This window comes from Miniopterus schreibersii, assembly GCF_964146895.1.
Source record: "Miniopterus schreibersii genome assembly, chromosome: 7".
Lineage (NCBI taxonomy): Eukaryota > Metazoa > Chordata > Mammalia > Chiroptera > Miniopteridae > Miniopterus > Miniopterus schreibersii.
Window position 1 is genome coordinate 34492896 of NC_138108.1, and position 22211 is coordinate 34515106.

Consider the following 22211-nt stretch of genomic DNA (forward strand, 5'->3'; position numbering starts at 1 on the left):
CAGCCCTCTTCACAATCCTGTTCAGTCTCATTTGCTGGCTCTATTTATTTTATTTCTTTCCTAAAAAATAGAGTTCCCTGGGGCTTTGAACTTGGTCCTTTTTAGAAATACTCTCTCCAAAAATGATCTCATCTATTCCCATAGCTTAAAATAACAACCATATTCTGATGATCCCAAATTTGTATCTCCAGGCTAGGCCTCTCCTTGGAGGTCCAGGTACTCAATATCCTTCCAAATTTTGAAAGACTGTTCACTTTTAGGGTAGACTAAATGTAAAAATGTAAATGGGCCTTATGTGTTTAGCTGGAACTTGAGTGTGATCATAGGCTTATCCTGTATTCTAACTCAAGTTGTGTTCTACCACTGATTTTGCCAATTTTCTATGTAGCATTCTGATATTTAAAAAAGACTTAAGAGCAAACCAAGATCAACCAATATTTGCATGCATGATAACATATTTCATCATCTACTATTTAAATATAAATCAAAGCAGAATAAATTTCTAAAACAAAACCAAAACACCCACACATCCTTTGTACTGTGCAAATGATGAAAAAAAATTAAAACCAATCAAAAACTGAAATTGTTCATTACATTAGTATTTTTCTGCAGACAAAACTGAAGTTCTTTGAGTGACTTTAAAAGGAAAGATAAACCTATCTTTAGTTTTGCAGAGCAGACGCAGATAAACATGTGAAATGCATTAGCAAAGACCTGGCGGTCTAACTGGACGTGAAGGGTCACGATCAAGACTGGAATTAATTTCTCATTGTTTTCTTTTTGAAGTTTTCAGGCCTGTTCTGTTTCTGGCACCTCTTCCGCTGACTACTGGGAGCATCTTGTTTCACTTAGGCCTGTCCTCGTTACTCCTTTGCAGTACCAAGTTGCAATCTCTGGCTAAGTCTTAACTCCTTACTTCATTTACCGCAGATACTGGGATGCTGTTGCTTCAGCTTTTCCCTATGGTCTTCCTTAATCATTTTTCAGTGGAGCACATTTTCATATCTGGCGGTCTTTGGATGTAGAAGGAGAGAACTTGAAGTACTGATTTAGCGTGTATGTTATTGCCTATCCTTTCTAGGACCACTGTTAAACAGTGAAATCTTTTATCGTCTGTTTCCATAGTTCACCCCAGTTGGTGCCTTTGTTTGCATTGTAGTCTAACTACATGCAGTCTTTAAAACAATTTTAAAAGTGACAGTTCCTTGCAAAACTTCCTTAACTTCTTATTTAAATACGCCTGACCCTTCCCACAGCCTGACCCACTTTTCTCTTCTTTCTGCACTTAATTTGTCAGAATGTAGCAGTTTCCCAAAGGAGAGGGAGAGGACAAACAAAAACGATGCTTGTCTGCTACATTATTTACAGTGTGTTTCTAAGAGAAATTTGGTCCTACGTAGCTAGCAGTACCTGGTTTGAAGCCTGATGGGAGAAAAAAATGTTGCAATTGTCTTTAAGGATAAGAGGAATGTTACCTTTGACAGGAGACATCCTAATCAAAGGGCTTTATCCTAAGAATCAGAGAAGATGCCTTCTCCAGTTTTTCTCTCTTCTTGCCTTACATAGGTAAGTAAGCAACAGCAGGCTGGGGCAGGTAAGTGATTAAAAAAACAAACGGGGAAAAATTTTCCTGATTAGCAAAAAGAATTGCAGAAGTAATTCTCATTCTAGTTTCTGGAGAAAGCAAAGGTAAAGAAAGCCACCTAAAGGAGCTGGTGTATAAGTCAGGGGAAATGATGGCAGAGTCCAGTTGTTAACTGAAGAAAGTTGAATGAAAGGGCTATTTATGAAGGTTTGGGCAGGGTTAAGGGACTCTAGAAGAAACTTGAGAAACATGTTCACTGAATGCGTAACAAATTTATGCCATCTGACTGGTCTTCAGTGACATCACAGTAATTAAGAGTAGGCATGAACTTTGGTGACAGACTGAAAAGGGATCCAGCATTACCACTTTCTATGGGTGTGATCTTTGGCAATTTAAAAAAAACCTATCTGCATTTCCTTTTCCTCACCTGTAAAATGAGTATGATACTATCTCAAAGATAGATGAGAAAATGTAACCTAAATAGTAGCACCTGACAGTGCCCAAACACTTGAGTGTTAAATTTAATTATCATTCCTTAATTTATTTTTAGTAGAGATATTATAATGTTGGTCACAAAACTATTATTATTTATAATCAAGTTTTGCTGTAACAAAACATTAAAAGAAGCTTAAGTAGAAGTTTCTCTTTCGTACAAAATCCAGATCTAGAGAGGCCGGGTTTGGTGTGGCAGTTCTGCTCTAAGAAGCCCACACACCTCCCATTTCCATTTTTGTCATCCTTAGTAATCGGTCCTTGTCCTCATGGTCCAAGATAGTGGTCATTGCATCCTTGTTACACGTGGCAGAATGAACTAAGCGGAGAAGAACTGGTAAAATGAGAGCAGCAGCAGTCTTCAAGGGAGGTTCTTGAAAGCTGGTATCCCACTGGTCAGAGCACTCGTCCTATGGCCACAGTAGGCTGCAAGGGAGGCTAGGAGATGCAGTGTTTATTTCTAGGAGAGAAAGAGACAATAGATGTCTAAGGATAATCCATACTGCAACCCCTGTCACAGTCAGGAACTGTTTCTAGTTATCTTCATTATCCTCAAGGGCCCTAAAGTCACCTTTTATGCCCCCATTTTTTCCTATATTTATTCTCCATTGAATCCTCCCCCCCCCCCCGCCTTAGTATTTATAAACTTCTGCTCCACTTCTCTTTTTTGGCTTTATTTCCCATTGTTTCTTTCCCGTATGCAATAAACATTCATATTATTTTCCTTCCTTTTTCTACTATTTTGCAATTACTATAGTTTACTGTCTAAGGTGTCGTTTTCTTACAAGTTTATAAGGCCAAGGCTTCTTATTCAAAGCCCAGATGTCAGTTACTCCAAAAGGGCTCTCAGAAACTCCAGGTTGCAACTGCTCTCTAGTCTTCTGGTGCAGACTTGGATCTCAGGCTGACTTACATTAGACTTCCTTATGTGTATTTCTATTCTCACTAGGCTGCGAGTTCAAGGAGGTCAAAATCTATATCTTATACAGCTTCATATTTCCTTCTAGAAAAATAGTACTTTGCACATTGTAAATATCTGATTGTTTAGCTCTGGATGGTGTGGTTCAGTGGTTAGAGTGTCGACCTGCACACTGAAGGGTCTCCAGTTCAATTTCCGGTTAAGGGCACATACCTGGGTTGCAGGTTCGATGCCTGGCCCTGGTCGGGGTGAGTGTGAGAGGTAACAGATCGATGTGAGAGAGACACATCAATGTTTCTCTCTCTCTCTTTCTCTCTCTTTCCCCCTCTCTCCAGCGCCCCCTTCCTTCCACTCTCTCTAAAAATCAATGGAAAAAATAACCTCAAGTGAGGATTAACAAAAAATAAAATACAAAAATCTGATTGTTTAATTGAAAAATATTCTTTTAAGTCCATCCAAGATTGTTACTATAAATGTTTGAATGTTTTATAATACATATATAAAAAACTATATGCCATAGATTTGTTTCTGAAATTTTATGAGTAAAATTTTTGTGTTGTTGTTAATCTTCACCCAAGGATATTTTTTCCATTGATTTTTTTAGAGAGAGTGGAAGGGAGGGGGAAAGATAGAGAGAAACATTGATGTGAGAGAGACACCTCCCCTACGGGCCCCATCTGGGGCCAGGGATCGAACCCGCAACCAAGGTACAAGGTACGTGCCCTTGACTGGAGTTGAACCTACTACCCTTTAGTCCGTGGGCTGATGCTCTAACCACTGAGTCAAACTGGCCAGAGCTATGAGTAAAGTTTTATAACTGAATTATTGTGAAATATATTGGGGGAGTACAAAATGTAATTATATTATGAATTCTTCTATGAAGCTACTCCTATTTAAATATTTTCCAGATTGGATTTTCAAATGCTTACTTTCCTTACAGTGAATACCATTATACTTGTCTCAATAAAAAAGAATTATTCAAACATAGATATATAACTTTTACTGTATGTAAATTATATCTCAATAAATCTGACTTTTAAAAAGTTATATATATATATATGTTCACACTTTTTGAGGCATACTGGTCTATACTAGTTAAATTACTAGTTAATTTTCTAACATTACTACAAATATGAAGCTATCATGTACTTTCTACATCTCTCTGAAGGCTTATTGTAATTTTAATAATCTCTGAATATATTCTAGGGACAAACTTCTTAACTGAAGTGAAACTATTTGAAAATCTTTAGTACCAAAGGGACTGTGAAGATTATCCTTATATGATGAGGGAAATAAAATCTTCAATTATGCTTCTTAAAACTTAGTTTCCTAATCATTTCAAAAATTTATGTTTTTCCAGAAAACTACACCAAGAAAAAAATCCACAACAGGAGCAATTTTTTATGATAACTGTATAGGATGATTCACATGGTATGATATATTTTCAAAGACTGAAAACCTGCAAGAAAATATAAAATGACATAGTAAAATTGCCATAAAATCATACATACATGGCAAAATATGATTATTGCTCACATATTATAAAGCACTCACAATACACTTTATGCTACACATAAAGGCAAACTTCAAAAGGGTTGGATCTTAATAACAAAATGCTTTTTGATGCAAAATGTAGAGAAGTTCGAAAATTGTGAATATTTCATCTACACTTAATCTCCTTTAAACTCAAGTAGACATATTCCAATCAGTGTAGGGCCAGTGTGTCTAAAAATTAATTACAATAGAAATTGTCGAATGAGACCACTATCTAGAGTGCTCTCCCCTCTATCGGGGACCGAGTAATAAGCAGCTAGAAGTCTTCAAGTTCACATGAAACCATGACGGTGGCCTTTCCTGCGGGCTAATAGTTGTTTTCAAGCTATAATGTGGTGGTATCATTTTCTTGTTTTCTCTATACAGCGCTTTTGAAAAACTAGAAAATGATACAACCTTTCATTGGTGGGACTCTAATTCTTCCTCTAGTTAAATTTTCGTTTGCTTGTTTAATATGCTTGTATTGATTTTAGATTGAGAGGAAGGGAGAGAAAAACACCGGCGACCTCCCCGGGGACCGCCTGGTGCATGGGACAGCACTCAGCCAACTGGACCACCGCCAGGGCTGAGTTGTCGCCCCCCCCACCCCCACCCCGGCACTCACACCCACCCCCCCGCACTCACACACCCCCCCGCACTCACCCCCCCCCCCCCCCCGCACTCACCCCCTCGCCTTTCTTGCCCGGCTGCCCCACTCCTCCTGCAGCCTGGCCTCTCCCGGTCTGGTCTCACCGAGCTCCAGGGGCTTCCTCTGAATTAAAGTCTTGACCCTCAGCTTGGAGAGTAACGGGACGAGTTAAATCCCCGACGCGTTACTCACTATGATGAGCTCCATAGGTGGTCTCTCTAGTGTGTATTGTAACAAAGAAACCTTTCGGCTCGAGCCTCCTGCCGGGTGAGGAGGGTCTGCAGAGAGGACTCCAGGGCAGCGCGGCACCCTCGGGGTGCCCCAAATCACACCTCAGCCCACTCCCTCCCTCTCCGCACCTCAGAATGGAGCTTTCCATAGGAGAAGTCCCTGCACCAGCTTTAGAAAAGTTTTCAGAACCACTCATCACCACTCCCGGCCCCTAAGAGCTCTGGCTCGGCCCGCTGGCCGCTCCTGCGCTCTCAGCGCCTTGCGGGAGGTGGCGGGGCCGGGGGCTCCCTCGGGGTCAGTGACCAGAGGCGAGCGCGGGGGTCCGCGCCCGCGGCACCGGCCGAGCCCGCTCGCGGGGTTCCCAGCGCCAGCCCCGTGCCCGGCCCCGCGTTGTTAGCTCCCGGGACCGGGGCTCCGCGCTGGACCCGAGGGAGGGCCTCCGGAGCGCGGCCGGGAGTAACCTGACGAGACCCCCGAGAGGGAAAACAGGAGAGTGTTTCCGGGAGGGGGTGCGGGTCGGGTGGCGGCCGGGACACAATGGGCGTCCCGCACCCGCGGAGCACGCGTCTCTGCAGCGCCCCCGCCCCCCTCGGCCGCGCCGCCCGCTCGGGGTCCGCGGGGTCCCGGGAACCCAGCTGCCTCGCGCCCCGTCCCGCGTCTCCGGCCGCCTGGGGGCGGGGATGGGGCTGCGGGGGGAGGCCCGCGGCGCCGAGCGCGGCGTCTGCTGGTCCCGCGGGGCGCCCGTCCAGCAGCGGCGGCCCCGGGCCCGCTCCCTGCCCCACCGCCCCGGTTCTGCCGGTTTCGGTTGCGGAAAGGCAACTTTTGAGAACTTAGGAGTGTGGGGCGCAGGGGGACGCGCGTAGACATGTTCCTCGTTCCCCGTGTAGGACGCCTCGCCGAGCACAGGCGCAGTGGACCGGGCCGGGCCGGACCGGGCCGGGCCGGCGCCCGGTTCGGAGCCGCGGCGGCCGCAGCCGGGCGGGGCGGGGCGGAGCGGGAGAGGGCCCCCGGGTGCAGTTCCCCGTCCGGCCTCGCGGGGGCGCCGGCGCGCGGGATCAGGTGACCGAGCGCCCGTCCGGGGCTGCGGGCGGAGGCCTCGTTCTCAGCCGGCGGAGCCGCCGCCTCCGCCGCCACACCTAGTGGAGGAGCCCGGGAAGGCGGCTCGGTGGGGGCTGGGGCGGAGCGCGCCGGGCGTGGGGGCGGAAGGGCGGCGGGCGGAAAGCAGGAGGCTGCCGGGGCGCGGGCTGCTGCGGGGGAAGGGGCCCGCAGGCGTCCGCGCGGCTCGCTCTGTCACCGGCGCGGATCGGGCGCCAGGGCCATGGGCGCGCTGCCCTGAGGCGGAGGTCGCGGGCGGGAGGGGAGGAGGCCGCGGAGCGGTTGCGGCGGCCGCGGGCCGGTGACCGGGCGCGAGGAGGCCGGCGGCGGCGGCGGCGGCACCACGACCAGCACCATGTCGCGCTCCGTGCTGCAGCCCAGTCAGCAGAAGCTGGCGGAGAAGCTCACCATCCTCAACGACCGGGGCGTCGGCATGCTCACGCGCCTCTACAACATCAAGAAGGTGCGCACGGGCCGGGAGGCCGCGGCGGGGGGCTGCGGCCCGGAGCGGGGAGGCCGCGGGGCGGGGGCAGCGGGCGGCGCCCGGGCCCGGAATCGCGGCGGCGGGCCGGCCCGGGGTCGCCGGGATGCGCCGCGGCCTAACGCGGAGTCCCGGGCGCCTCCCCGGCGCCTCGCTGGTCGGCCGGAGGCCGAGGGGAGCCATTTCCCGGCTCCCGGCGGCGGGATCCCGCCAGGCCGGCCCGGCCAGGGGCGCCCTCGCTTGGGGAGGGGAGGCCGGGGGTCGCGGTTGGGGTGCAGGGGGGAGAGCCTGGGTGTTCCGTGACGGAGGTTTGAATGGCAGGAGTCGGGCGGCGATGGGAGCAGCTCCTCTCTGGATTTTTCTGGTGCGGAAGTGTAGGAATGTGGGAAGGGAATGGCTCCTCAGGCCGAATTCGCATCCCCTTCCCGTGCCACTTTCTTTTAGATTGCTAGATAAAAGCCATGTGAGAGCGTGTTGACGACTTGCAGTTATTTCATTCTGAAGGTGGAGAGGAGGGGGAAGTGAGGGTGGAACCAGTTTTCTTCTGAAATACTGGGCTGTGAGTCACTGGAACAGGAATAACAACCTTCACTCCCTTCCCTCTTGACTCCTCCTCTTAGTTTTCCAGCCCTGTCTAAGAGTACCAAAGCACCATTCGTAAAGCCTGGCTTCTGTGCAGAGTAAGAACTGCAAATATGTTGCTGTTACCACTGATCTATAGCATATTCTGATCATTTCGGTAGCTATAGCTAATAGGCCCATCGAAAGTGTTTCCACAACTTCCTCAAGTTAAGGAATGTTAGCCTGAGTTGGAGTTAAGAAAAGCAGATGTAAAGATAGAACACAAATATATGTTACTTTATCTTAGGAGAAAACAACCAAAATCTTTTTCCATGTAAGATAAGGTTGGTAAGTTTAAAGAAGTTGATAAAGAGAAAATTAAATTTTTTTGGTAGAATATAGATCCTTAGAGTTTCCAGTGTGTATTTGATGTCATATCTTCCTAATTATTATTGTTGGCTTTTTAGTGTATCACGAATATTTCCTTTTGGTTTACTCATAGCAATAGGTTTCAATGCTTCTAAATTAGGGCTGCTGAAGTAGGAATATTTTTTTGAATTTCATATCATCTTGGGGTTCAAGTATAAAGCTGGTTTATTTCAACAATTTGATGTAGACACTGTAACGATAAAGGAGAATACTGTCCTGGCTTAAAGGTGATAAATTTTGCATAAGGATAGCTATGTTCCAGTTGCTCACCTGGATGACAGAGGGTTAATTGCCTCTAAATCCAGTGCAGTCTGGAGAGTAACTGTGCCTAACAGTTTGTTACATTTTATGTGGCAGGGGTGCAGTGTCATTACAAAGAAGCTCTCTGCATTTACCAAAGAGCCTTGGTTATAAATTTATGTAGGTTGGAAATAATTTAATTTTAGATAGTTTTACTTACAGGTTGCATTTACCTGAACTTTTTTGTGAGATTACATTCCTTAACAAACTTGGAAATTGGTTTCTGTATGAACTTTATCCAAAAAACCCAGCAAGTCAAACATTACTAAAAGTTACTAGGCTTGTGGTATTGTGGTTAAAGGAAATGGTTATGATGGTTTCCAGAAGAGGAAGTGAGAGTAACATCAAAAGTGATTTGGGTATTTGGGCAAAATACCGTTTTTTAAAACATTCATTATACATTTTTATAGTATGAATACACTCAAACGTATTTCACCTTCATAAATAAGATTAAACGAAAATGTAGGCATTTGAATTTTTATAATTCCAGTTCACTGCTTTTTCTCAAAAGTGTATTTTCTTTCACTTCCTGTTTTGAAAAGCTTCAGGATCTTGTATTATTGAACTAGTAAAATTTAAAATGAGTTGAATATAATCATTATATTCAAGTGTCAAATATTTTGAGTTACTGAAATGTTACATTTCAGCACTCAACACATATTTATAGTTTGTTGAAAAATATTTTGTCTACCTTGCCTGATTGTGAGTTGCCTCTGGGCAGGGACAGTGTTACTCATTTTTGAATTACTACTACTTTGGGCTTTATCTGGCCCATGAGGCCTTCAGCTAGGCTTTGTTGAAATGGATGAATACAGTATCTGTTTTATATATATATTTAACATATATATAAATGTGTGTGTGTATATATATATATATATATAATCTTGCTCTGGTTTTAATAATAATAGATTTGGGTTTGCTCTCCTTATATAATTTTGCATACAAATACATCCGATTTTGAATCTTTCAGCCTATGGAGAGGTGTCTGTAAGACTGACATATCTTCCCGGCTGGCTAGGGATTGAAACATTTGCTCAAAAATCTTGCCAAAAAGAGTGAGTAAGATCTGTTCACCATGTGTTTGTAAGGTTCATGCTGTCTGCATTTTTATGACAGTATAAACCACATAATCTTTTCAATCTCAGTCTCTTATAGTCCTCAAAAAAACCTTCCACCATATAATACATCTACCAATCAATTATATTTTTATTAATGCATGTGTGCATTAGATTGTCTATCAGATCTGATTACTTTGCTCTGTTTCATTTGGAAGTGTGCAGTGGAAATGTTTTAGTGAGCATACACAATGAAAAATACTTCAGTGACCTATAATCAAGAATATGCTTTAATGCTCCTTAGGGGGAATGTAACATGGTTACTAAGTAATGTTTCTCTCTCTTTTTTTTTTAATTTATCATTTGGAAAATTTTTGAGATCTTAATATGTACAGGTTATGGAAATTTTAAGGAACTTGTCTAATCAGGGATGTAGGAGCACTTTAAGGGAGGATTTTAGGGAAAAGACATGAAAGTGGTAGGTAGTTTTACATTGAAATTTATTTTTTCTGAATTCCTTAAAGTTTTATTTTTTATTAAAAATATGTCTTCCCTTTTCCACACCTCATAATACCACTCACTAGTGTAATGATTTTAAAATATTTTTCAGGCTACTTTTATATCTGTTAATGTGGCATGGCAGGCAGTGTGGTGGTGGTGGTGGTAAAGTGTACTGGAACAGAAGTTAGGAGACCTGCATTCTAATATTCAGTCTGTCACTGAGTCCTCTAACATTGAGTAGGCATCTTGACTTCCCTGAGCTTCATTTCTCCTCATCTGTGAAATGGGAGGAAAGTAACTGTGAAAGGAACACTAAACTCTATTCCTGCTCTGGTTATGTTTTCTTTACAAGTTCATTTTCAGGTAGCAGGGTAGAAGTTACGGCTCATTTTCGACAGTGAGCTCAGTTTAGTTTTCTGTAATAAGGGATGGTAATGCTCTACTTCGCTGGATTGTTTGTAAAGATAAAAGATAATAACAGTGTGAAAATTGTTTAATAAAACATCTGTGAATGTAAGATAGTATTTATTTAGGAGTCTCAGCAACCTTTTGGGCAACATGTTTTTTTCTGAAATTTTACTGTTGTTTAGCAAACACATTCCCAAATCCCAAAAGAAAACATTTTTGCTGAGTTTAAAAATATTTACTCTTTTTTTTTCTGTCTCTTTTCCTACATCATCATCAACGTGAACTTGATAACTCTGTACCATAAAGGTCTCAGTTAATATTTGCATACTTTTTCTCTTGTGAAATTATTACCTCAGCTCTAAAGGACAAGAAAAGACCCACCCAAACTTTTTCTTAAAATGAAATATTTTTGCAGATTTCAACACATTTACTTTTTCCCCCTTTGATTAGAGCAGTATTTTTCCTCCCACAGTCCTTTTCTCATGATTATGGATAAATTTATTTCATGAGGAAAAAAATCAATAGAATAGCAGTGTAAAAGTGAAAGTTCTCAGCTGGTGTATGCTTACCTAGTGGAGAACAAAAAAGATGCCCGTGAAGGGTGCAGTGCTAGGTAAAAGGAGGGGGCCGGCTTCAGTCCTCCCTTTCACTGTTATGTTTCTCTTCATTTAGGATGTTTTCTCTGTTGGTCAGTCAGGAGAACCGTGTTCTAAAGAAAGATTGGATTGTGGCATGTTCTAGACTCTTAAGTTATTAGTATAAGATTTTTTTCCCCCTCAGTGGGGTTTCATTAACCTTAAACATGTTAAGAATAAAACATTTCCATAAATCTGAATTTAAATTATATATATTATTTATTTAAACAACAAATCCTATTGTGTCTGTTTGTAACTTTATTTTTTAAGGAAGCTCCTTGTACAAATGAGGATTTGATAATTCTTGTTATGCTGGATGGTAGGCTAAGGAGATAAAGATCACGGAAAAATACGTAAGGAAAATATAGTTTTAGTTTTTGAAGTGGCAGCGATAGGTTATCTTGTGTCTTCCTTGTGGAATTGTTAAACAACTTAAATATTAAAAAATTTTTTTAAAAACATATCTTTATTGATTTCAGAGAGAGGAAAGAAGGGGGAGAGAGAGAGAAACATCAATGATGAGAGAGTCATTGATCGGCTGCCTAGCCCCCAACCCGGGCATGTGCCCTGACCGGGAATCGAACCCCGATCTCCTGGATCCTAGGTCGATGCTCAGCCGCTGAGCCACGCCCGGCCAAGCTTAAAATTTTTAATAACTGCAAAATAACACATTTATTATTGTCAAAAATGCAAACATAACAGAAATGTGTGACTTCAAAAATTTCCTGCCTATCTCCCTCCCACTTTTAAAAATAAGCCATAGATACTTATACCCTTTTCTATACAATAGCTAACATGCACATGAGTATTTTACTACATTATTAAATTAAGTTCTTTATAAAAATAAAATTAAAAAAGAAGAATGGTGCAGTTTACCTATAAATGAAATTGGGGCCCTAATCTCTTGCTTGTATACTTACATTTTAAGAAAATTAAAGGAATGGACATATTTAATTTGCTACATCCAGTATGTTAAAAATGAAGCCCAGATGAAAAAGTTTGTCAGTGTTTAAAGTTATTGTCCTTACTGGTTAGGGTGACTGAAAATCTTAATTCATAATCTTGTTTGATGATTTACTAGCAGTGTTAGTATTAAGTAAAATTCCAGTAATAATTTTGGGTCAGGTTTAGTAGATGTACATTTTGTATGTTACTAGAATTAAGTAGTTTCATCTCTTTATGTACAGTAAAAATAATGTGTAATAAAAGTAATGCCAGCTACCATTTATTGAGATCTTACTATATATACCAAGTATTTTGATTTTTAAAATTTGTCTTTATATCTGTGATGTCTCTATTTTATAGATAAAACAATTGAATTTGGAGCAGTTAAGTAATTTGCCCAATTCTTACTCTAGAAAATAAGAATTGGCACCTTTATTTCTTGGCCCCTGAATCTGAGCTCTTAATTATTTTTGCCATCAGATTTATAGTTACTAATGAAATTTTTGTGGGAGATATAATTAAATTTTGAAGACACCTTAACCTTAAAGAAATATGTAATTATATTACAGAAATAATTTTTCTCTTTACTATAGACTACATTTGTATGAACTTTGTATGGGTTTGTATGAAAAAAAAACCATTAAGTTTATGCTATCAGTATTCTAGAGTGATTATTTTATTGATTTTTAGAGAGAGGAAAGGAGGGTGGGAGGGAGAGAGAGACACAGAGAGAGAGACAGAAAAAGAGAAACATCAGTTTGTTCCACTTGTTGATGCATTCATTGGTTGATTCTTGTATGTGCCCTGACTGGAGATCAAACCCATTACCCCTGGTATGTGCCCTGACTGAGAATGGAACCTGTGACCTTTCGGTGTATGGGACAATGCTCCAACCAACTGAGCCACACTTTCCAGGGCTGGATAGCTGATTTTTTATATAATTAGAATGGGAAAAATAATACATGTCATTAAAAAAACAACATAATTTGGAATCACTTTAGGATTCTGCACTACTTCAGGTGTGTTTATGAAACTTGATTTTCATTATATCACTGATATAAGGGAATGCTAATAAACTGTAGCTATTTTTATTGGGACAAATTCTTAGTTATGTAGTTCTTAGTTATTTTTATTTTATAGTGTAATTTTTGGGAAGTGAATTAGATGATTATAAGAAATAAATATATTAAACAATGATAGTCTATTCTGAGGAAAAGTCAGATATATTTTAATATTTATGATGTTGAAATGGAATTTACATAGTAGCCTTGTGTCTTTCTGGTTAAAAATTACGAATTCTGAATTTCTTAAAGTTAATTTTGTTGTATCTAATTATGTGAGAATTAACGGAACTCTTACTGCATTCCTATTTCCATTTGGAAAATACCGGAATGTTTGCATTGATTTTTTTTATACTTTGGCTTTGAAGGAAGTTAGGTGATATTTGAAAATAGTTTCAATTTGAGCTGAAGTGCAAGTTATCCATAACAATTTATTCTTGTTCTTGGCTACCGTTTCTTTTTAAGGTATGTAAAATTTCACTCATGGTTTTGCTCCTATTTTTATAGTTGCATGTAGTCCTTATTTTTCCTTTTAGAATTATTTTAAGTTGATTTACAAAGCACCAAGAAAGTGACATGGTTGTACACAGTATTTAGATATACTGAGTAGTAGAAACTTTTTGAATCCATTGTATACGACAACTTGCTGCCTAGGATACCTTTAAAATTGTAGCACCATGTAGTTCTAATCTTGTTTTGGTATTCATAGTCTGCAGTGCATAAGTTCTCTACTGAAACGTATGTCATAGTTTGACAATCATTGTTTACACGTAATTTTCTCTCTTTTTATTACAATGCTTCCCCAGCAAGGACAAGTTTGGAAGGTTTGCAAAGCTTTTCACCTTCCCTCTGCCCGCTTGCCCGCTTTCAGATCAGTTTCATGTTTCATAACTTCTCTTTCTGCAATCCACAACATAGCTATGTAAACAATGAAAGAAACCATTAAATTGTAATACTGTATTTCCTCATGCATAGTAAAGTTATATAAATTTTCAAAGGACACATCCTTTTTAAAATGCAATAAAAAGAAGTTAAATAGGAATGTTATAGTTTTAGTAATTCCCTGAGAGATAATATCTCACTAGCAAGCAGTTAATTAAATGTCACATAATGAAACAGTAAAGCAGTATTGAAGATTATATTCTGTATTGCTAATAGTTCAGGTAAAAAGTTCTTTCTACTAATAACTTACATTTATGTAATACTTTACAGTTTACTAGAGAGAAGACTGTACTGCTGATGTGGTCAAAACGTAAACATTTCCATTTGTTCTGTGCTCATAAGATATATATAGAACAGATGTGGATTTATTGTTTGAAGTGCTGCTGGTATGATGGAAAACACTGCTGTCATTCAGATGTTCAGAGGAACAGGCAACACATTTTAGTACTGGAAAGACAATTTTAGCAGCTTCCGGTTCTTTTGAACTAGGGCTCTTGTATTAAAATGTTTAAAGTGAATGAGGAAAACATTTTGGAGAGACATTTAAACATAAGCTTTTATTTGATAACACTTAGAAAGAAACATTTCCAGTATTTTACTGAATATTTAATTTTGTAATATTTTATTAGCTTCAGATGAATACAATCCTACCTCAAACCAAGAACTTTTTTTCTTTTTCTTTTTCTTTTTTTTTAGGTTTGAGCTTTTTCCTTCACTGCTGTTCTGCGCTAACTGCTTTAAAACTTTCCATGCATTTTTTTCAGTAGAAGAACATCTCTGTACTGTCTCCCATTGCATATTTCAGCTGTGACAATCCCCGCACTTTGCCTATTCATTTTATCACCTGCTCACCAAAAACAATAAATATCTCTCTAAATTCTGATTACAGATTTGCTATTGTTCCTTGGTTTTAGAAGGATGCATTTCACTTTTTTTATTACTGTTGTCTTATAGGCATGTGGAGACCCCAAGGCAAAACCATCCTACCTGATTGACAAAAATCTGGAATCTGCTGTGAAATTCATAGTCAGAAAGTTCCCTGCTGTAGAAACCCGCAACAACAATGTAAGTCATCTAAATTTTTGTATTACTTGATTTAGCCATCAAGGGAAAGTAATGGTCAGTAGAACGCTTGAAGTAGCTCTTATTTATTTAATTCTTTATATTTTGTTACACAAATTATATACAAGGATTAAGGGTTTTTAGAGAATGTTCTTACCTCTGAAACTGGAAAAAATGACTCTGAACTACATTGCCTTTTCTTATACACAACATAAGGTCTTAATTTCTTATACACTTCTTCCCTTTCAAGTTGCAACAGAGAGTAAGGTAATAAATGTGTATATATTCCAAATATTTGCATGACCAGTTGGGGAGTTTTTTTCATATAGTTATAAACTTAACTTTATTTTGATGTTAGTCTCATTATAAAGCTTGTATTGTTTTTAGTAATTAGGTTTAGTTTTAAAATATATTTGTTTCTTTAGTATCTTTATAATTGAGAAACTCATTTTTGAAATTTAATAATATAACAAGGTGATAGTGTTATGATCTTTATTATCCCATATTACTTTTCTCAGATGAGGAAGTTTTTATTAGTATATTGAAATACAATCATATTCCGAGTCTTCCTGATATGTTTATATATCTTTTGATCATTATTATAATAACTTCTGTGAATAACTAACTTTAGAAAATTAGAGTTGTTTTTCACCTTACCATGATCTTTTCATGTAAATTTTATTGGCTTAGGATCTTTCTGCATGTCTTCTTGTTACTTTTAGTTTTTTCTTTGATAGTCTCATGTTATAATCTTTTCTGTCTTTTCTCTTTATGTATAAACTTAGTTTAGAAGTTCCCTCTTACATATGATCTCCCTACTTTTTTTTTTTAATCCTTACCTGAGAATATTTTTTCCATTGCTTTCCAAAGAGAATGAAAGGGAGGGAGAGAGAGAGAAAGAGGAACATCCGTGTGAGAGAGGGACATTGATTGGTTGCCTCCCACACAGGCCTGGACCTGGGATCGAACCTGCAACTGTGAAGTACATGTCCTTGGTCAAAATCGAACCCCAGACTCTTCAGTCCGAGGGTCAGTGCTCCAACCACTGAGAACTGGCTAGGGCTGATCTCCCTACTTTTAAGAAGCAGTGTTTAAAAAGTATTTTATTATCTTTTGATTTCCTCAAATCGTGTGCTCATTGAAGATTTGTGATTAGCCTGTTGACACCACTTTTGCTTTAAAACATTTTAATGGAGAGGGAAACATACTAGTCAGAATTAATAAAATAATCTGGTAAAGTGCTTTTTAAAGAATTTTATTAAAAGTCTGTGTTTTTTGTGAGTACAGGTTAATAAGGTCTCTGTTTCATAGAAGATTATGTTTTATCATTGTTATATCAGTGTATATCAGTTAGTTCCTGATTACAAATGGGTGATTCAGAGCACATACTTATTAAAAACACTGTTATTTTCGTGGAGAACTCTTAGTTATTGACATTAATTAGGTAATTTATCTGAGATTGTATACTCAGTCTGAATGACAAAGATTTTATAATGAAAATCTGTCTTACATTTAATTTCATATAGTACACCTCTTTCTCATGGCTCATAATATTTCTGTGAGCTCTTCAGAGAATCTTTTAAGATTCATTTATATATATGTATGTGTGTGTAAATTTCCATCAGAGAATAGGCATAGTTCATAAATATGAGGTCGTTTAGAAAATTGGTAAGATCTGTCATTAAACTTACTTTAATGACAGTAAAACTTTCGTTAAAGAGTAAATAAGGAATTTTTTCTCTTGATTTGCTGGGCAAGCTGTTAATAATAATGCTGTTGCTTTTTTCAGTAGTTTTCTCAACTTGCAGCACAGAATTGATTTTTTAAATAACGACTTTAGTGAGATACATATCATACAGTTCACCCATTTAAAGTGTATAATTCAGTGGTTTGTAGTGTATCCGCAGAGTTGTGCATCTATCACCACAATCAATTTTAGAACATTTTCATCACCCCAAAAAGAAACCCTGGACCCATTAGCAGTCACTCCTGCCAACCCCAAGCCCTAGGCAAACACTAATCAACTTTCTGTCTGAATGCCTATTCTGGAGCTTTCACATAAATAGAATCATAACGTGGTCTTTTTTTGACTGAATTCTTTCACTTAGCATAAGATTTTCAAGGTTTATTCAAGCTGTAGCATGTATCAGTTGTACTTCATTTCTTTTTATTGCCAAAAAATATTCCATTGTGTGGAATATTTTACTCATCCATTTATCCACATTTTATTTATCCATTAATCAGTCGATTGGTATTTGAGTTGTTCCTGTTTTTTTGACTATTATGAATAATACTGCTGTGAACATTTGTGTAAAAGTTGTGTGAACATGTTTTCATTTCCCTTGGATATACAGGGTTGACAAAAGTAGGTTTACAATTGTGAGTACGTGCAACAGTTTATTCTTGTATTGTTATTTATTATTGTATTATTTTACATACGAACAACTGTAAATCTACTTTTTCCCCACCCTCTATATACCTAGGAGTCGAATTGCTGGGTCCTATGATGATTCTATGCTTAACCTATAAAATCAGTTATACAATGTTGTTGAATGTTATGACTACTTACGGAATTTACTCTGGGTGCTTTGTTTGCAAACTCCGAGTTTTGTCACATGGTCTTCATAGCTATTCTGTGTAATGAATGCTATTCTGTTGTTGTTTTTATCTGCTTAAGTACTATGTAATGGGTATTCGTGAAGTTTTGTGATCTCAGTTTTGACCTGGGCCTGACAAAATTCTCTTGAGAAGTTCTTAGCCAGCTTGGGTTAGGAATTAATAAATGAGGAGTTCAGTTTTATTATTATTTTTTTTAAGACTCATAGACGTAGTTGTTTAAGGACTGGGAATAACAGTAACATCAGAAATTGATAGGAACTTGAAGCTTTCTGCCTACTAAGTGCACTAAAGAAATGGTATTGCTATCACAGTAGGTTTATTTCTTCTTATTCCTTGTTTTGAGTCATTGTATAAATATGTGCCACAGAGTATGCTTACTTTATCTCACGGGTCAGGGAGTTTTACTGGTTAACACTATTTCTGTTTTGATTCATGTCATACCAGCACTACTTGTCCCCAATTTCAGAAAAGTCATTCTTCATGAAAAGAGAGAGGTGGTTTGAGTGAAAAACCAGCAATATTTTTTTCTGAAGTTTCTAAAATAGATCCTTACAAAAAGGCTAATCTTATTTTGCAGCCAAAAATGGTTAATTCTTGATTGTTTCTTTGGTAACTGTTGCCACCCTCGTACTTTTCAATCCCTTTAGAAGCTGTGAGCACATAGATATCTGATATACAATAAAGGAGGGTACTGCTGACAGGTAGTAGGATTGGTCCCTAACATGGCTTCAACAGTGATGATGTTGGACTCTGTTGAGTCACTGTTACTGTCTTGTTCAGGCCCCTTTGTGACCAGTTATAAAGTTTTGTACCTAATTCTGGATTTAGGGAAAGTCTGGGCCAAGCAAGGTTTTGTTTTCTGGGTCATGATGTTGAACTAAATGCCTCATATGCTTCAAAGCAAATGAATTAAGCAAAAGTCAAATAAGTAAAACGTAGAAATTTTAGAATTATGACAGCCATGGTTGAGTGTCTAGTATGTGACAAGCTATGTATATTAATATAGTTAATAGATTTTCTCATTTAATTTCAGATTAAGCAAATCATTTTTCAGCTGATTGTCTAATTTATAACTTGCCTTCCATTATTTTGAAAGTGTAACTATCAAATGGATTTATAATTTGTTTCCCATAGTTTTTTTTTTTGTTTTGTTTTTTTTAACCCTCACCCAAGGATATGTTTTTATTGCTATCAGAAAGAAAGGAAGAGTGGAGAGAGAGAAAAAGAGCGATGTGAGAAACATTCATCAGTTGCCTCCTGTACACAACCCTCACCCTGTCTGGAAAACAAACCTGCAACCTTATAGTATACTGGACAATGCTCCAACCAACTGAGCCATACCGGCCAGGGCTCCCATATTTTCTTGTGAGCATATAGAGGGAAATCTGTTATGTCCCTGGATAGAGAAAATAGTAGAAACTCCTTATTTTATTAACAGCTAAAAATTGTTCTGCCCAAGAAATTTTAAAAGGCATTTGAAGCAAATATTGAGGTATATGTTAAAACTTTTTTTATGAAATTTTTTTCTAAAAATTTTAAACTTAATTTTCCCCCTTTTCCTATGTTGTATTTATATCTAAAAGCTTGTTTGTGGTTTTTGAAACAGAAAAAATATCTGGCACAAATAAAAAAAGCATCATTATGGAACTTGCCTATTTATTGTATATTTTAGTATAAAATTTTGGATATGATTCCCAAAGTAAAGGGAAAATGATATAAATTACTGTCCTATGTATGTTGAATCCTGTCTGAACTCCCGAAGAATGAACACACTGTTAGTGAGAAGAGTGCCCCAAGAGTAATTGAAAGATTCTGGACTGAGGTACAGGCCATTATTGAAATAATTTGAAAATTAAATTTTCAAATTTACAGGAATATTTTATGTTATAGATATTATTTATCTTCTCTCAAGGAACACAGTATTACAAGATACTATAATAAGTTACATTTTTATTTAAGTAGCTTACAAGGTCACTTAAGGAAAGATAAAATAAATCGACTCTAAAACTATCATGCTTGGCAAGGAAGATGCACTAAATAAATGTTTGATTAGTGAATGAACCAGCTTGATAGGCTTTAACTTAGCTAGCTTTCTTTTATTCAAACCTTGTCTTAAATCTATGTCAGGACCCAAACTTACACTTTTTAAAAACTTGATTATGTTATACGGTAAAAAATAACTGTACTTTGTAGTAGAGCTACACAAATACACCTCATTTAATGTTTTGTTAAAAGTAACCTGGAAAAAGAATAGGAGTCCCAGGTTCTTAGACACATAAATGTGTTTGAGGGTGGGGTGGTGGTATTGGGGATGGTTGTAGGGAAACCCTTTACACATGCACTGTAGATTAGTTAGGAGTTAGAAGGAAAGGGTAAGGAAACTAATCTGTTCTGAGTTAGTCTCTAAGGGGGCATTCTTTGTCTTATCATGGCTTCCATTATGATGGTTGTATACTGGTTAAGAGGATGGACTCTGAAGTCAGTGAAGCAGAATTTGAGTTCTGCTCTTTCCACTTAGCTGAATGATTTTAGGCAAATCATTTAACATCTTAAGGCCTCTTTGCTCTTATCTCTAAAATGGTGATAATACCAATCCCAAGAAGAAATTTAATATCTCCTAATGCACTTAGTAGATTTGCGTGACAAATTGCTTTTGAAAAATGGAAGCCATTTATTACCTCTCTGACTTTTTGGTCTACTTCCCTGCCTTTTCTTCTAGCTGCCCTTTAATTGTGGGTATTTCTACATGACCTTTGCCCCCCACAGTATATAGGTATGGAAACATTTACTTCCATGGCTTTAGTTAAGTAATACAGTATTGCCTATCTTCTGAGCTCTAGATCTGAATTCCAGCTACCCTTTGGATAGTTCCACATGCTAAATAGCAAACTTTGTGTCCAATATTAAATACATGATTATCCTTCATTATTTTGGGTTTTATTTTTGTGTGTTCTCAGCCTTGAGCCATCACTATCCACTTGGTTACCTACACTAGAACCTTTCGAAACCCCTTTGACTTTTTATAAAATGTCAAGGAGGTCATTTAGGGCTTGTCAGTTTTAATGTAATTTCCCTTGAATTTATTCCCTTCATCTCTATGTCTCCTGATGGGACAAATGTAGTTTTGTTTTGTTAATCCCAACTGCTTTTCATGCCTCCCAGTCTACCCTCCTGTTGTTCCTCCTCTTTTCCCTTCCCCTAGCCTCCACTAGGGGAAGCAGAACACAACAAAACTAATTTCTTTTTCTGTTATACTTCACATTTCTGTTTTCCTAGACCATGCCTCATCTTTGATTCCCTGTTGACTAGAATGTAGTAGGCCAGTAAATAATACTTTGGTTTTAAAAGGAATTATCTTGTAAAATAATCAAGTTTTGATGATGTACTTTGTTGAGTAAATATATATAGATGATGTGGGCAAAATTAGGTTTATAGTTGTTCATATAGAAAATAATACAATAATTCATAAATAATAATACAAGAATAAGTTTTATTTCATGTACTCACAACTGTAAACTTACTTTTGCCCACCCCTGTATACACACACACGCACACACTGAAAACAAAGAAATATTTGGTGTTAATCTATTAAACTTTGCCAAAATTCAAGAATTTTAATACAATGAGAACTAATGTGTTAGTACTCTTTGAAACAGAATCAACATTCAGTTAATATCTCTTCTACAAGTAATAATCTTTAATTCAAGCTTAAATAAACAGTATAAATAAAAGAATGACCCCCTCATTAGAAGATAGACGTGAGCTTTGCTTCAATATATTTAAAGACGTGAGCTTTGCTTCAATATATTTAAAGAGTATTTGAAACAGGTCAAGTGCTGGCAGGGAATTGCATCACCATTAATGACCTACCTAAACTGGTTTAAATTTTCTTCTTAATTTTTACCAGAATAACATGAATACATGGTAGTAAATAGTCAGAAGAATTTAGGATGCAAAGTGAATGTATCTCCCACCCGCTCTTCCCACCCTAGTCATATTCCTCAGAGGGAACTTCTGTTTTTAGTATTTCTAGAGGTTACCTCCAGAACTGTAAGGAATATGCTTATTCTTTTATATATTCACTTACTAACTTTAGGCAATGTCTATTCTTGGCTACAAAAGATAAGGATTTCACTCATTAAATTTCCTGTCCTGTCCTTACTTACCCTGTCCCTTCTTCCTGATGTTTGGTAGGTTTTTTTTGTTACTATTTTTTGAATCATTGGTTACTTCCTTTTTAAACTTTAAGTGATAAAGTTCTTTATTTTTATGCCTTTACCCTTGGTCATTTTTACTTTTTGTTGTCAAGATTGTTAATGATTTCTTTTGGTTTCGTAATTATAAAGGTTCTGAGAATTGAATTATATGCTGATTTTAAAAATGAAAAACTGGTAAAGACCTGAGTGCTCATTTGCATTGCTTCACTTCATTGTCATACTTTGGACTTTCTTATAAGTACAAATAATATAATATACTTATATATATTTATATATATAATATATTTAGCATTAAAATGAAACGAATTCTTCTAGAGTTATTTTGCAGTTAAATTTGTTTAATAGGTATTACATGACTTTCTGGAATTACAACAGGTCCTCCAATAACATCATTTCCTTCAATGTCATTTTGTTATAACAATATGAGATGCCGTAGGAACTTATCGATTAGCCTATGGTAAATTGGTTTTGTTATATGTTGATTCTGTTAA

General features: G+C 38.2%; 1 protein-coding gene and 1 long non-coding RNA gene across 2 annotated transcripts in view; one reads left to right on the forward strand and one right to left on the reverse strand.

Annotated features, from left to right (window-relative positions):
* Positions 1 to 1330: 1330 nt before the first annotated feature.
* LOC308559914 lies at positions 1331 to 5692 on the reverse strand. The gene is made up of 3 exons (XR_013999216.1): positions 5538 to 5692; positions 2301 to 2537; positions 1331 to 1585 (listed from the first exon to the last, which is right to left on the reverse strand). It is a non-coding gene; the product is annotated as an uncharacterized lncRNA (long non-coding RNA).
* An 849-nt stretch (positions 5693 to 6541) lies between these two features.
* NCKAP1 (NCK associated protein 1) overlaps positions 6542 to 22211 on the forward strand; it is a 76134-nt gene continuing 60464 nt past the window's right edge. The window contains exons 1-2 of the mRNA XM_081142728.1: positions 6542 to 6967; positions 14777 to 14887. Coding sequence (XP_080998854.1) covers positions 6860 to 6967; positions 14777 to 14887 — 219 coding nt within the window. The 5' untranslated portion in view covers positions 6542 to 6859. The remainder of the gene's footprint in view (positions 6968 to 14776; positions 14888 to 22211) is intronic.